The sequence below is a fragment of the Accipiter gentilis genome, chromosome 11, assembly GCF_929443795.1.
Source record: "Accipiter gentilis chromosome 11, bAccGen1.1, whole genome shotgun sequence".
Lineage (NCBI taxonomy): Eukaryota > Metazoa > Chordata > Aves > Accipitriformes > Accipitridae > Astur > Astur gentilis.
The window spans coordinates 14,306,456-14,320,542 of record NC_064890.1 but is presented as its reverse complement, the minus strand read 5'-3'; the positions used below and the strand labels follow the sequence as shown (position 1 = coordinate 14,320,542).

General features: G+C 39.5%; 1 protein-coding gene across 3 annotated transcripts in view; it reads left to right on the top strand.

The window, feature by feature from the left end:
- Window positions 1-14,087, top strand: part of RELN (reelin) — a 305,906-nt gene that overhangs the window by 178,538 nt on the left and 113,281 nt on the right. For all 3 annotated transcript variants that reach the window (XM_049814133.1, XM_049814132.1, XM_049814135.1), the window contains exons 11-13: window positions 5,330-5,475; window positions 9,612-9,763; window positions 12,688-12,800. In XM_049814133.1, the coding sequence (XP_049670090.1) occupies window positions 5,330-5,475; window positions 9,612-9,763; window positions 12,688-12,800 (411 nt within the window). The remainder of the gene's footprint in view (window positions 1-5,329; window positions 5,476-9,611; window positions 9,764-12,687; window positions 12,801-14,087) is intronic.

The window sequence follows — 14,087 nt, the reverse complement described above, 5'->3', positions numbered from 1 at the left end:
GAAAGTACCTGCTTCACCAAATCTGATTTCCCTGCTTTTGCTGACCAATGGTTTTGAGCCAATGGTTTTGGTAATTGAAACCCTTCTGCATCTCAGATGATCAAGAGCCTTTCCTAAAAGCACCTACCAAAAAAAGATGAAAGCTGTACGTAGAAGATGTAAAATGTAAGGATTATAGAGTAGAATAAAGAGGGTGACAGACTCCTGACAAAAGTTTCATTTTGAAACCATGCACTACTCTCTCCCATAGTCTGTATCTTCAAATTATTAGCTAATGCCTTCATAATGTAGAACAGATAGCTCACCTGAATTAATAAGACTTGCTGGCTCTCATAGACAACTTGGCTAAGAACTGTACTCATAGACTAGAAATATTCATAGATAACAGCAATTTTAGCATGAAAATGTGTTTTTTGTAGTAATGGTACCATTGTAGCGTCAAAGAGCCCTGAGCGAGGAATGTACCACTGCTGCCTCTTCAGGCCCAAACCAAAAAGATAGCCTGTGTCCCAGGAAATTGCCATCCATCTATAAAACAGGAGGTAAGCTGAGGCTGGGGAGATGTGGGAGTAAAAGGAAATATTGCAAGAGGGGAAAGTGCTTATCCCAGTAAGCACTGGATTCTTCAGTGTAATCAGTGACAAGGCTTGTTGAGGAAAGCACTAAGGAAGTGTCTGAAGGACATCATCTTGTGGGGAATTTGCCAAGCATGGTGGGCAGAATGGGCAAGGGTACATCAGTTTGGTTGTCTCACCAGCAGACGTAGTGGCAAGCATCGGCAGTCAAGGAAAAGTGAGCCACGAGATGGTGCATATGGGAGATGATGGAGGCAGGTGAGGATGAGCCATGCAGGGCCTTACAAGTAAGGGAAAAGGAGTGATACCATACCTATCCAGCAGACAAACTTTAGAAACACAGAAAATTCAGAGTGAAGATTAGATTGAAAGCAAATCCAAGCATGCTGAGAGATGGGAATGCATCCAGCCAATTTTCATTTTGCCCTATTCATGCAAAGCAATAGCTTAACAGTTGCAGCTAGTGAATAATAGAATTGGTAGCGCCAGATTAAATTAAACTGTTTTTTTTTTCCCCTTGGGATGACCACAGTCCCTGAACAGAACTTGGCTTCTTTCCATTTGGCAACAGGCAGGGGTTGTTTATTTAGGAATACAACAGTTTACTTATGGCAGGCTGATAATCCCACTCCAGTTGCAAACAATGGAAAATAGCTAGTGGTGTGAAATGGCTCCATTCAAGTGCTTGCAACTGTCCTATGTTCTATTATGTAGGTGATTTGGGAGAAGACTTTGTTTAATGAAGGTTATCAGATTTGCCAAAGGATTTATTCTGTAAATTAATTTTTCCTCACAAATTAGTTAACTTTTCAGTGTTGTAATTTGCACAAGGACACACTAAATGTTCCACATGCCTTTAATCCCCTTTAAATAAAATTAAACTCTCCTTTAGTTTTGGACCTACAGCTGATGCTTCCATGGTAACAAGGAGAAATATCCGACAAGTTGCTGTCATTTGGCCTTTTTAGTTACAAATTTTGCACAGCAAGCTAATTTGTTCTTATCTAAAAAATCATTTAAGTGTAAATAAACATGAAACAGAGAACAATTTTAATCTGGAATTTGTAAAAGAGAACTCTCCATCTATCTGCAGTTTAGGGAGTATCTGCATTTTAGGGAGAATTTAATCCAGTTAGTTTCAAAATACAGTACATGTTCATTCCACATTTTTTATCACTTTAGAATGACCAAAAAAAAAAAAAAAAAAAGACCTGTAAAATTCCATCCTTAAGTACTGGAAGTATATAGACTACCACTGCAAGTGTAAAGCTTTTAATTTGGGAAGGAGGCAACACAGTATATAAATTGTACCTTAGTTCTTTATTTCTAAAGGCTTGGATTCAAATCTTGGGTTGAACCCAAGAGAAAATGGGTCTGATGGTTTCAATTCAGTCTCTAATCTGTTCAAGCCCTATTACAAAACCGCAAAGTAATCCAACACAGTCAGTAGCCGCCTGGATGTTGAACAAGACTGACAAGGTAGTTGGGGGCAATGCTGGTGAGGGACCATCTCCTGTGGAGCTTCTTTTGCTCGTGGAAAATTTGGCTGAGTGCTCTTCGAGGTTATTCACCCCTCAGCAGCCCATCAGATGAAAAAAAGTAGTAAAAGCAGTGACAGATAGCGACTGCTTGGAAAAATGAAAAGGAAAATATGGAAGCTAAGTGTGAACTGGGGGTGATGATTATACAGGCAAGGGAAATTTGGCCGGTGGGAGAGGACGAGATCACGAGCAGAGGAGCCATGGCCCTTGCTGGGGCAGCACGGCTCACGCAAATGGGACTCATCCTCATCCGCTTCTCCCATGGGCATGTGTCCAGGGTCCCAAATGGTGGCACTGGGGCAAAAATGTAGTAGAAAATGATGGCCCTCCCTCAGAACTTATTTAAAAGGTGTACCTGTGTTTTGAGCATCTTACTCTTTTTAAAGGTAATGAGCTTCTATTACTGGTTTCATAGGTATGCAGAATAGCAGAAGGAGTTAAACCCCAGTCTGAACTTCTCTTCTGCATAGCTGTTTCACGTGAGATTCAAAGCTAACATGAGCAGAGGGTGATTGGAGCCATATGTTGTGTGGTTCATTAACACATAAAATATGCATGAAATACATATTCATAGATACCATGTAGCTGTGTATAAAAGCATGAAGATAGTTTTATAGAACTAATGAAATAAATGATGCTTTTGAGCTTTCATAAAGGGTTGATCATACACCACTGTATAAATAATTACTTATTCACCCCTTTGCCAAACTGCCCATTTATTTATCTTGACAACCTAAATGTAAATTTCATCAGATGTACTTCAGTAAATATTCTGTTAGACAGCAGAAGGACATACAAACGTTAAATGATAATCGGGTTGTATCTGTTTTGTGTTTATTTTAATAGGTGGCTTTCATCAGCAAGAGATTACTAATTACATACCACACTATCAAGTATATACTTACATATAACTTAGCATCTGAGAAATAAGTAAGGCTTATAAAGGATTTTCCAAAGCTTGTATGCAATTGCAATAACTAGCTCAGTAGGATCTATTTGTCTATTTGTTTCCTGAGACCTGAAGGGTTACATATAAATTTGAATTAAGTTTTAGCTTGAATATTTATTTTTAGTGTATTTACTTGACTGCCTGCAGATAATGGGAGTTTTGTGGCAGATTGATTGACAGGTAAAGGAAACTTCTTTTCTGTTCAGCAAATGAAGAAAATGCTGAAAAGCAAGAAGCAAAATAAACAAATTATTCTTAAAATTCTGATAGTAGCAATACCTGTTAGCATGAAGGATAAAAATCAGTGAAAAAAGCCATTTCTCAGTCAATTATAAATAACTGCATAGTAAAACCAGTGTTTTTCTAAGAGAAGTAAAATATAAAACTGTTTCATTAATTTCTGCTAGTTATAAAATATTTAATGTGTAAATTATTCTGCCTTTTCAGTGGCAGCCGCTTCATATATGGTGTGCTGTGTATATGGTGCATTAACAGAGCAAGGAGACTTAGGACAAAATATATTTCATTTCTGTGATAAATTATCAACACTTCAGAATCTTTCTATTGCTTTGACCTTTCTTTGGAATAAAAACACTTTAACAGCAATTTGTTTATTTTAGCGGTTGAAACAGTCTACATTTGTATAGTGTTTTTATTTCTTTAAGTGATATTTAGTCAGTGTTAATAAATATAGAGCTGTTGTCATTCAACTAGAGACCAGAAAGTCTCTATACAAAAATCAGACTTCAAGTATTCAGATTTTTTTCTAACTATGTGTAGGCACCTCTACAAACATAGTCACAAATTACATTCCTAAATATAAATTAATTGCTAAGTTAGTAGCAACCATACTCAAAAACATCAACAAAAGAGTTTCAATTATGTCTCTTTGTTGCACTGATAAATGAAGGAAGAGTTACAGAATCTGACAAAATGTGTTCTTTTATACTTTTCTCATAAAATCCCATAGACAAAGACGTACCGGGCAGTTTTCATTTCTTGCCCCGTCTTTCTCTTTGTTAAAAATTTAATTATTCACTTACATGGCACTACCATGACCTTTTTAAACGCAGATGAGGTGATTGTCATACTTTCCCCTGGAGCGTTATGAAGGTGTTCAGAGACAAGAGGGCACTGCATAGACGATATTGAAAAGGTCAATGCAATTTGGTATTATTGTATCTCTTTTTTCAGATGTTGAACTATGGTAAGAATGCAGAATTATTCTAATTAATCATTTTTTATTTCAGCTTTCACTTTTAATGCGACCAAAATTTCCCCAGAATAAGTGTTTGAGCTAATTACTACTTTTATTAGTATTTGTTGTAATACAAACAATTCAATAAAATGCCAAGTTCTCAGTTTGCATTAAGGCCAGGTAGGTCTTCTTTAGAAGCTCCCAGCATCTGTTTCAGCTACACATGTGGATCTGGCAGACTTTTACCATTTTATCAGACACACAAGAACGCAGAATTGGGATGGGAGAAAGAAGAAAATCTGTACTGTAACCTCCATGTTCTCCTCACAGGTAGCTTCTTCCAGGCCGATACTCCTAGAGAGTCGTAGTAGTCAGGGCATGCTGGGGCAGACACATGGCTTCATTTGATGCTGCTGAGGTGCTATAAACAGAAATGCAATAGGAAAAGCAGAAGAGTTGGGTTTGGGGGCAGCCTCAGGACCCCTGAGACTGCTGTATCACAGGAGCTAGTTGCCTATAGAGCTATTTGTTATGCTATTCAAATTAAATACAGCAAATATAGCCTTTTCGCTTGTACACTTCAGGCCCAAGGTTCACTGTATGGCAATTTTACACACAAACACCTTTTCTAGCAAAAATTCAGGCATGGGGATCTGATGTGTTTCACAGCATGAAACTTAAGCTGACAAAATACCCATAGCAATATTTTATATACTACTGAAGTTATTTGTACACACAGTTGTGTATGTACCAGACATAATGGCAACACTTCAAAATAGAAATAAACACCCAAAGATATGGTACCTGTCTTTTCTATGCAAGCACAATTTTACAACGGTCTGTAGTGCATTCGTAGGGAAGCAGGTAGGAGATTAGGAAGGAATCATCATTGGGGGTGGGCCAAGAAAGATAAAAGATGACTGTCCATTTTTTATTTTTATTTTGTTTCAGTCACCGGTGAGTCATTAGATAACATACAGCTTGCTTTGAGCTCTGACAGTGCATGAGCAGGACACCTTACAGACCTGTTGTAACGTCACCTCCCATGTGCTCCTCTTGTCCACAGCATAGCTGCCAGTCGGATGGAAACTCCATCTACTTCCACGGGACAGAAGGCAGCGAGTTCAATTTTGCCACAACCCGGGATGTGGACCTCTCCACAGAGGACGCCCAGGAGCAGTGGGCAGAGGAATTTGAGAGCCAGCCTAAAGGGTGAGTGCCCCTCACCTGCACAGGGCCGTAAGCAGGTGTACAGCATCACTGCAGGGCTGAGGAAACTGGATAAACAGAGAATTGCATTTTGTCTTGGCTGTGTAGTCAGGGAAGATTGTAACTAGGATAAATACCACTACAATAACTAACAGGTGATTGTGGATTTTAGGAAGGAACAAGTCCAGAAAGCCCAGGAGGAACAGTCTGTTTCCAGACCATCCTGTCGCCCACCAAAATTTTTAATGAAAAAGTCATGCTTGTGAATTATGTAGTCATTCTGAAGAAACACATGATGTTGATCTGTTTTTTCACTCACACCTGAGTGTTGTTAACAAACTCATATCCATATGAAATCCAATTCCTTGAGAAATTCACGCCCCTCCGGATCGCTGCTGCGAGCCATGCTTTGCCATGGCAGAGGTCCTGCTTACGCAGAAGCCTGCAGGTGCCGGCGGAGGGGGAGGAGGATGTGGAGGCAGGACAGCTGAAGCAGCAGCCTGCTCTCACCTTCCAGCATTGAGAGCATGGCCAGGCCTGCCGTGCAAGAGCTTGGGATCTGGCTGATAATTTACTATTTTTAGTTTAGATATATACATTGGGATTCAAAGAGTACCTGTAAAGCCAGATCCAGCAGGGACTGCTGCAAGGGCACAGAAAGTAAAGAAACCATCCGGGACAGCAAAATTACTACTCTTACCAAAACATGAGTGAGCTTTGAAGTATCCTGATAAAGAAGTATCATTTTATATACCTCAGTGTATAAATTCTGACAAAAAGAAAACCAACCATGTGGTCTTGATTCTTTTTTATTTAAAAAAAAAAAAGAATTTCATTAGTTTCTGTAACCGCAGGGCAATGAGAAACATACACTGTTAATTTATGGGTCTCTACTGAATGTTGATTTTGACCTACAAAGTACTTCAGATCATTAACAGCTGATTCAAATGGTGCCTATGCTGTGCTGAAGGTAAAAAGCACCTTTTATGAAATGTGTGCTAATGTGTCCTGTGGACATGTGGTTTAGTTGGGGCTTACAGAAAAAATATTCACTGTGAACTCTGTCCCAGTTTGAATAACCAACCCATGGCGCAGTAGGTGCTGTTTCAAAGGAAAGAAAATAAGTACGTGTGTGTTTTGTGTTAGGTGACCATGTGGGATACATTTGAGATATTCTCTCAGACTCTTTTCCATCTTGAAAAACAGAATGGGAGTGTTACCTGGGGGCATCTGCCCTGTCTGTAGATCCTGTGTCTGCTGGACCAGGTGTTTAGTTAAGCTAAGTTGGGTCAGTTACCACCCTGGTTAGGAAATGCACAATTTCTTCTGAATTAGGAATATTACATTTTCACTGTCACATAGTGTCTAGCTCCAATCTGCAGGTGCCACTGCTCCCAGCTAGGAGCAAGGCAGGGTGCAGCCGGCAGATGCATTTTGCTCTCTCATCCTGCGTGCAGTCCCAGGAATCAGGCCCTGATCTGCCCCCCTGCATGTAAAATCTTGGTGGTGTGACAGCCTGCCCTAGCAGGGGGTAATTTTGTTTTCTGAGCGGCCAGCCCAAGGCCTCACAATTTTTCTGGTTTTTGTTTTGTTTTTTTTTTTTTTTTTAATTTTTTGCTTTTCAAATTTTATTCTATATTAAAAACTTCCTTCTTTCAATTGTTGCTATAAGAATGGAGGTTTAAATTGCATGCAGCCGTGATTACACACTGAATTCGGGTGATTTATGGACTAAATCCCCATGGTATAAAATTGTCACCACCACTGTCCCTCTTTGCAACATTTCTGTGGGGCTTTGCTTTGAGAATTGTACGCAACTGCAAATATATGAGCTTCCTTAATACCTTCTTAGAGAAATATTTTTGAATGCTATTTGTACTATATTTGAAATACTGTTTTACTGTATCCAGATAGCCACAGAAACACTTTATACCCAAGACAGAGCTTGTAGGAGCTTCTCAGGCTCCCATTTGTAATGTCAGCTGGAGCCTGTCAGCTCTCAAAGGAAAGGCAAAAGCATCCCTCATAAGGGAGAGCAAAAGGAGGCTCACGTGTAGGGGTCATCACCTCCTTCCTCTGCACCAAATGCTCTCGAAGGTGAGACAGCTGAAAGAGCTCAAGAGTGAGGGCAGAGGAGCTTATCGTTGCTTTTTAATAAGCAGTTGATTGGTACTTTTTGCATGTCCCACCTAAAGCAGTCGGCTACATGGATAGGGGTTGCTGTTGTTAGTACCACGTGTTTTCCCACTGTCATCTGCTTCTCTTTAATTGCATAAATTAGGGCCTGATCCTAAAAGTGGACAGATGCCCACATCAGGCTGCCTCTGCCTCTAGCAGGTACATTGCTGCTTTGGACCTCCATGTCCACTTGATCTAGTTTAGATCCATATATCATTCTATCACCTATTTTGTAAAGAAGAATTTCAAGAGTCATGTGAGGGATAAATTAATTCAAATGTAATGTTAAATCAAGAATGTCCTCATCTCTGTCATGCCATCACCCAGATTTCTTCTCCATTTGTCCTTACAGTATGTTGATGTATTTCTATTAAAGTGCCAGGTTTTTTTAACGTTGTAGAACTTTCTGGTTTTCATTTCTAATGCTACCTAAAAGGAGAGTATCCCTGGAAACATCCATGATCTGCATCATTCATGACCCCAAGTTGTTTTGTGGGTCAGTGCAGAGAGTGTTTTAATTGAGCTAAATAGAGCATACAAAAGATCAATGGAGCATCGTGAGATTTTGTCATGTAAGTTAAAGTAGGCACAACTGTTTAATTCTGTACTTGCATTCAGCCCAAGATACCCATTTTCAAAATTATATTTTGATTATATTGCACATTACCTTTAAAAGGTCTGCATGATGAATTAGGGTTAGGTTAAACCATGCTTCCATTAAAATATTTATATCATAAAGCTTTTCAGTGATGTGAAGCTCACTAATTCCTGTATAAAAGACTGACAGTTTTAAAGCAGGATTTCCAAACAGGCACATTGCTGATCTGTCACAGCTTAGGTCAATAGGGAAACTGGCAGCCTTTAAGAAGATCCTAGAAATACATTTTTAAATAGTTGGAATGGTTAAACTGATAAACAGACTGTTAAGTTCTCAAAATGGCAGTTTTTGAAATTGTCATATGCCACATCGCTGCTAGAGATTGTTTCTGCTGGAAGGGGACAGGAAAAGGCTCTGCATTCCCACAAAGGTTTCCAAATGTCCATGTTTTCTTATTCATCCTGAATCAAGCTGGCTAGTTAAATGATTGGATTACTAGGATTTAGTGATTCTAAATAATTTCATTGTTTTATCAGCCTTATAATTTTAAAATACTTTATTATGAATTAATTAGGATTTCAACATGGATAATAATGTATCAGACCAAAATAATGTACAAGTTTTTAACAGTTTCTAATCTTCCAAAATATTTTAATCGAGTTTTGAAGAAACCAACGCTTTCATGATGAAAACATATTTTTAGTAAAAAATATTTAATTGAAAAATTCTGCAACAGCTCTTTTAATTATCACTGAATAAAAATAAGATAAAATGTTGTACAGAAAAACTGAGAAAGATCGTATCATCACATATTAGAAACACAGCAGTCTTTTTTCATACTCTGTTCATGTGTTAGTTAAAAACTGTTACCCTAAATGCTCAAAAGGATTAAAAGAGAACATTTTCAGCAATTACCTACATATTTAATGACTGTATAGCAGATATGGTGGACATGTGCCTTTTCAAGTTTCATTGATCTATAAACCTTATATTATGCAAAATGAAACAGAATGCAGTTATATTTTAAACATTTTTATGCCAGAAAAATAATGAAGATGATAGAACAATGCAACACTAAATATTTAATAACATTCATTAAAAGCCTCATTTTTTTAATAATTCATGCTTTTCTGCCAATTTATTTAAAATATTTACATTAACTTTGCTTTATTTGAGCCAACTGAGTTTAAAAGCCAGTATTGAATACGTAAGTAATGTCATAGGAATCATATTTGAAACACTGTGTTTTGTTGTCCTCTGTAAGAGTAGAAGCAGCTACTTTTGTATGTACAAATGAACTCCTAGAACATGTTTTGTATGAGTTTATCAGTAACGTGCCACTGCACATTGTTGACCTCTCCAGGTGGGACATATTTGGAGCCGTCATTGGTACTGAATGTGGGACACTGGAATCTGGCTCAGCTATGGTATTTCTCAGAGACGGAGAAAGAAAAATATGCACTCCATACATGGACACTACAGGTTATGGGAACCTAAGATTTTATTTCAGTATGGGTGAGTATATATATTCCTAATGTAATACAACATGTGAAGCATGTGAGATTTAAATTGTGCGGTGTGCCTAGAACTATTTTAAATACTCCTCAGAAGAGGATAGCTCCGATTTGTGACTGTGATGCCCATGAGGATGTGAGACTGACCACTGTCGGTCAGACGAGAGTCCACCCTTCTGGATGACCACACAGGTGTACAGACACTGTGGGCACATAAATAGGCCTCCCAAAAATATTCTCCCGGATGACACTGACTTGCAGATGAAAAACTTTCTGAGTCAGCCAGGGCACTCTGGGTTTAGTAGCCCTTGGTGGGCTTTTCTTACATGGATTTATCCAGCCATTTTTTTGGCTGATACAAATATTTAGCTCCAGGTTAAAACAGTTTAATATAGAAGTTACATGTAAGATCAGTGTCTAAAGTTCCTTTCTATTTAGAGGAGATGTGATCAGTACCGTTGCTGCAAAACCCCATTCAGCTCATGGCGAGACAGCTGTGCTACACCAGCTGAGCAGCTCCCTTCACTGACTGCATGGGTTGGATCTACTTTGATGTAAAGGAAACTTAAGCACCTGGTGCACACATAGGTGTGGGTTCACTCTTGTTCGGTCCTCAGGCAGGTTTGTTACCCAAGCACATGTTATTGTTGCCACTTGAGGTGTCCAACCCTATCTGAGACATCAGCACAAGACTGGCAGATATAAGGCAGGATCTGGGGGAGAGTCACAGCCTGCCAGAGTAGCAGGTAGGGGAGGCAGGCCCCTCTGTGGTGTCTAAAATGATCCTTGGTACTAGCATTTAATCAACTGAACCTGCCTGTTGTGCCCACAGCTCCATAGTTTAACAATTCTTCACGTGAAGAAGAATCTTCTTGTCTTCTATCATCTAATTTCACTCAATGGCCCTTACTCCTTCATTAGAAGAGATAGTTGTATCTTTGTCATCCTTACCACACCATAGAGGATTTATAGGTACCTGTCATATCCTCCTGCAGTCATATCCATGTAGACCTTGGTGTTAAATCATTAGGATGAGATAGGAGTAGCACAGAGGTGGGACAGCCTTACCTGGTTGAACCACTAGAATAGTTTCTGCTCGAAAGCTCTTACTATATTCATAAACACTTTCCTCTGCTAATGTATTGGTGCACAGTGAGATGCACACAGAGTATGCTATAATGTGCTACAGTCTTGGAGGAGGTATGGCCTACACGTGGTATCCCTCAGGAAAAGCACTGATGTGATGTTAGCATCATCTGTGGACCTTCCCTGCTGGGACAAAGTCCAACCTCAGTCATTTACTAGGGCTAAGAAGGCAGCCAAGAACAAACCTGTCCTGTCACTTCCTCTCCCCGCTGTTGTTGTCAGTGCAACTCCACTATTTCGGTGTTGCAACTGACCAAAATCCCTATGAACATGGTGATTATCATTCAATACCTCACAGTGTTTTTCCAGAACTCTTATTTTGCACATAAAGGCAATTGCATGAGGTTATTCTCTCAACACCATGTTTAGAGGAGGTGAGGATTTTTGCTTAAAAGTAGAGAATAATAGAATAATAAAGGAAGAAGCAGAGACTAAACTTGTAACCTGCACAAGCAACCTTCTGAATCAACAAGAAAAAACACACTTTATTTAATGAGTGGAAGACCTCATGTTGTTCTATATTGTCACACATCTCCTCTGTGTTACATGAATTACCAATAAAGCACAGGAAAAAGAGGATGCTCTTTCCCAGTTCTTCCAGGCATTACACCACCTGCAAGAGAAACAGGAAAGAAATTTGCTCAACCTTCTGAACTTAGGGGAGAAGTTGTCAGCACATTCAGACACAGACGATAGTGGGACCTCACTTGAAAAACGTATTCTGTACGTACTTGTAAATTAAATAATAGTTTAAATATTCAGGCAAGAAGAGGATTTGAAAGGACACATGAATGTTCCTTATTACAGTATAATATGCATCAAAGATTCACATCTTATCTAGTTCTCAGGATTGCTTTGCCTAGTCCATTCCAAGAACTGGCCATCTGTAGTGAAAAAAACGGAGAAAGTGTTTCATATATGCAACCTTTCAACTTTACAGACTTTTCAAAAAAACTTCCTCATCCTGTTTTTTCCATTGTTTTGGGGTTTTTTTTAATACCTGCAGTACCCATACTGTACAGGGAAATGATGTTTCCTGTTTCAAATACAGATGCTTTGCTTTGTGATGATGTCCATCTCGTAACCATAATGCAGAACTTAATGCTCATATTTGCCAATACATCTGCTCTTTTGGTGAAGATTAATAAGTTTTTTGGATTCTACTGATATGAAGATATTTCAAATGCTGCCGCATTCCAGTGAGGCAACCATGTCAGACATGTTCTGTGTGGTACAATAGACTCCATCCATTCCTTTTAGGATATAGTGTAGACAGTAGAAACGGCAGCACAACAAATAAGGTACACAGAAGTCTTCCTCGTTTCCTACTAAGAACAAGTTCTTAGCTGCCAAACCAGCAGCTGAGAAGTATTTAAGAGGTTCTCGCATCTGATGTGTGTGGCTGCACAGAGTCTGAGTACTAAATAACAGTTTACTGACAAGAATGCAAAAAGCAGAGCATTTCTATGTAAATAGGATTTAAAGCATACAGGTAGAAGTATTGCTTTGGGCACAGCGTTTTATATTAAAATAATTTTGATAAACTGATTAAGAGAGGTACTTGAGGTTTTCGTAATTGTCAATCCCCTTGATCTCTAGCATGGTGTACCTAGTCAAATAGTTCTTAAACACTGTGTCCTTAGGGCTGGTGTTCTTTTGCTTCATATCCTAAGTTAAATGGTATCTGGTTGTAAGTATTTTCATAATTATGGCTGATTCCACTTTCCAATAACAAGGGCTTCAATTAATTTTTTTCCCCCACATATATGTGTTGTACAGGGGGAACTTGTGATTCTGGAGAATCCCATGAAAATGATGTCACACTTTATGCCAAGATTGAAGGCAGGAGGGAACACATACCTCTTGATACCCTGACCTATGCTGCTTACAAGGTAAGTCATCTTAAACGAAGTAGGTGGATGGGATGGATAGATCAACCTATTTTCAAGCCATCACAACAACGTTGTATGTTGAATTCCATAGGGACAGTCAAACATGACCTTCCCAAGCACATAAATCATGCGCAGATCTCGCAGTGATAGGGTGCCTTTGCAGCATGGCTCTGCAGTTATTCCCGATTACTCAACCCCCAAGCAGGACTGCGGCATTGGCTACTGCTAGGATAACAGGCAAATGGGCAATGGGCAAAAATTTTCAGCGATCAGCTAAAAACTTTAGTGGTCATGTCTCCTCACAAATAATTACTCCTGTCTCCACTCAAGCTCCTGCTAGCCACTGTTTGACACTCAGGAGGTACGTCCTGAGAGGGTCAGTCATGGTGGGATCAGTGGCTGGGAGGAGAGTGACTTGGAAATGCCTGGATGTCTTTCCCACACCTAGTGCGGGGAATTACACATTTTACACTTTTTCTTTCCATTTTAAAATACAGTTGTGTGCCCTCTTAGAAGGTCTGCAGTGATGCAGGCTTGAACTCAGCCATAGGAGGCGGTTGCTGGCAGCGTGCGCAGGCAGCATCTCCTCTGCTGATAGCGCAGCCTCCTTCCAACCACGTCCACCACCCTCAGGCAGGACAATGAGGACCTCGAGCTTGCTGTTAGGATCCTTCCTGTCTAGAGCAAGGAAGCACTTAGGCCATGCCTACCCTGAGTAACCCAGTCCTGATGCGTCCCTATTCTGCTGCTGTAAACAAGACAGCAAAAATTGATACGTACTACGTATACGCATGGATGTGCTAGAGATTGAAATGCAGTATGCTTACACAGTGTGTGGGAAATTTGGTGGTAAAGATGCAGCTGATTTCAAGTACAGGTCCCTGTGCATTTTCACTGTAACTCTAGCATTCAGAGAGCAAATGTTTACAGTAGGGTTTGACCTGAGTTTGGTTGAGTCACTTGCATTGTTTCATTGTGCGTGGCTTCCCTCCTTGCCTGCTTCTGTGTGAAAGACGGGTAGACCTTTTTTAAAACTAAGGAAACTGTAATTGTAAAATAATAAAAAATTAATCGGGGAACTCAGGGAGAGATAGGATCTGAAATTACACTGCGCTCTTTGTGGAGTTTTTTTTAAAACAAGCAGTTTGAAAGCTGACATCCTCTTTTGACATAATGAAGGTCTAATTACGTTGCTTTAGGACAAAGGCTTCATAAAGCAGTGATTTCATTTATTTCAACAACATAACATCCTCCCTACATATGCCTGTGAACTCATGCTGTTACTCC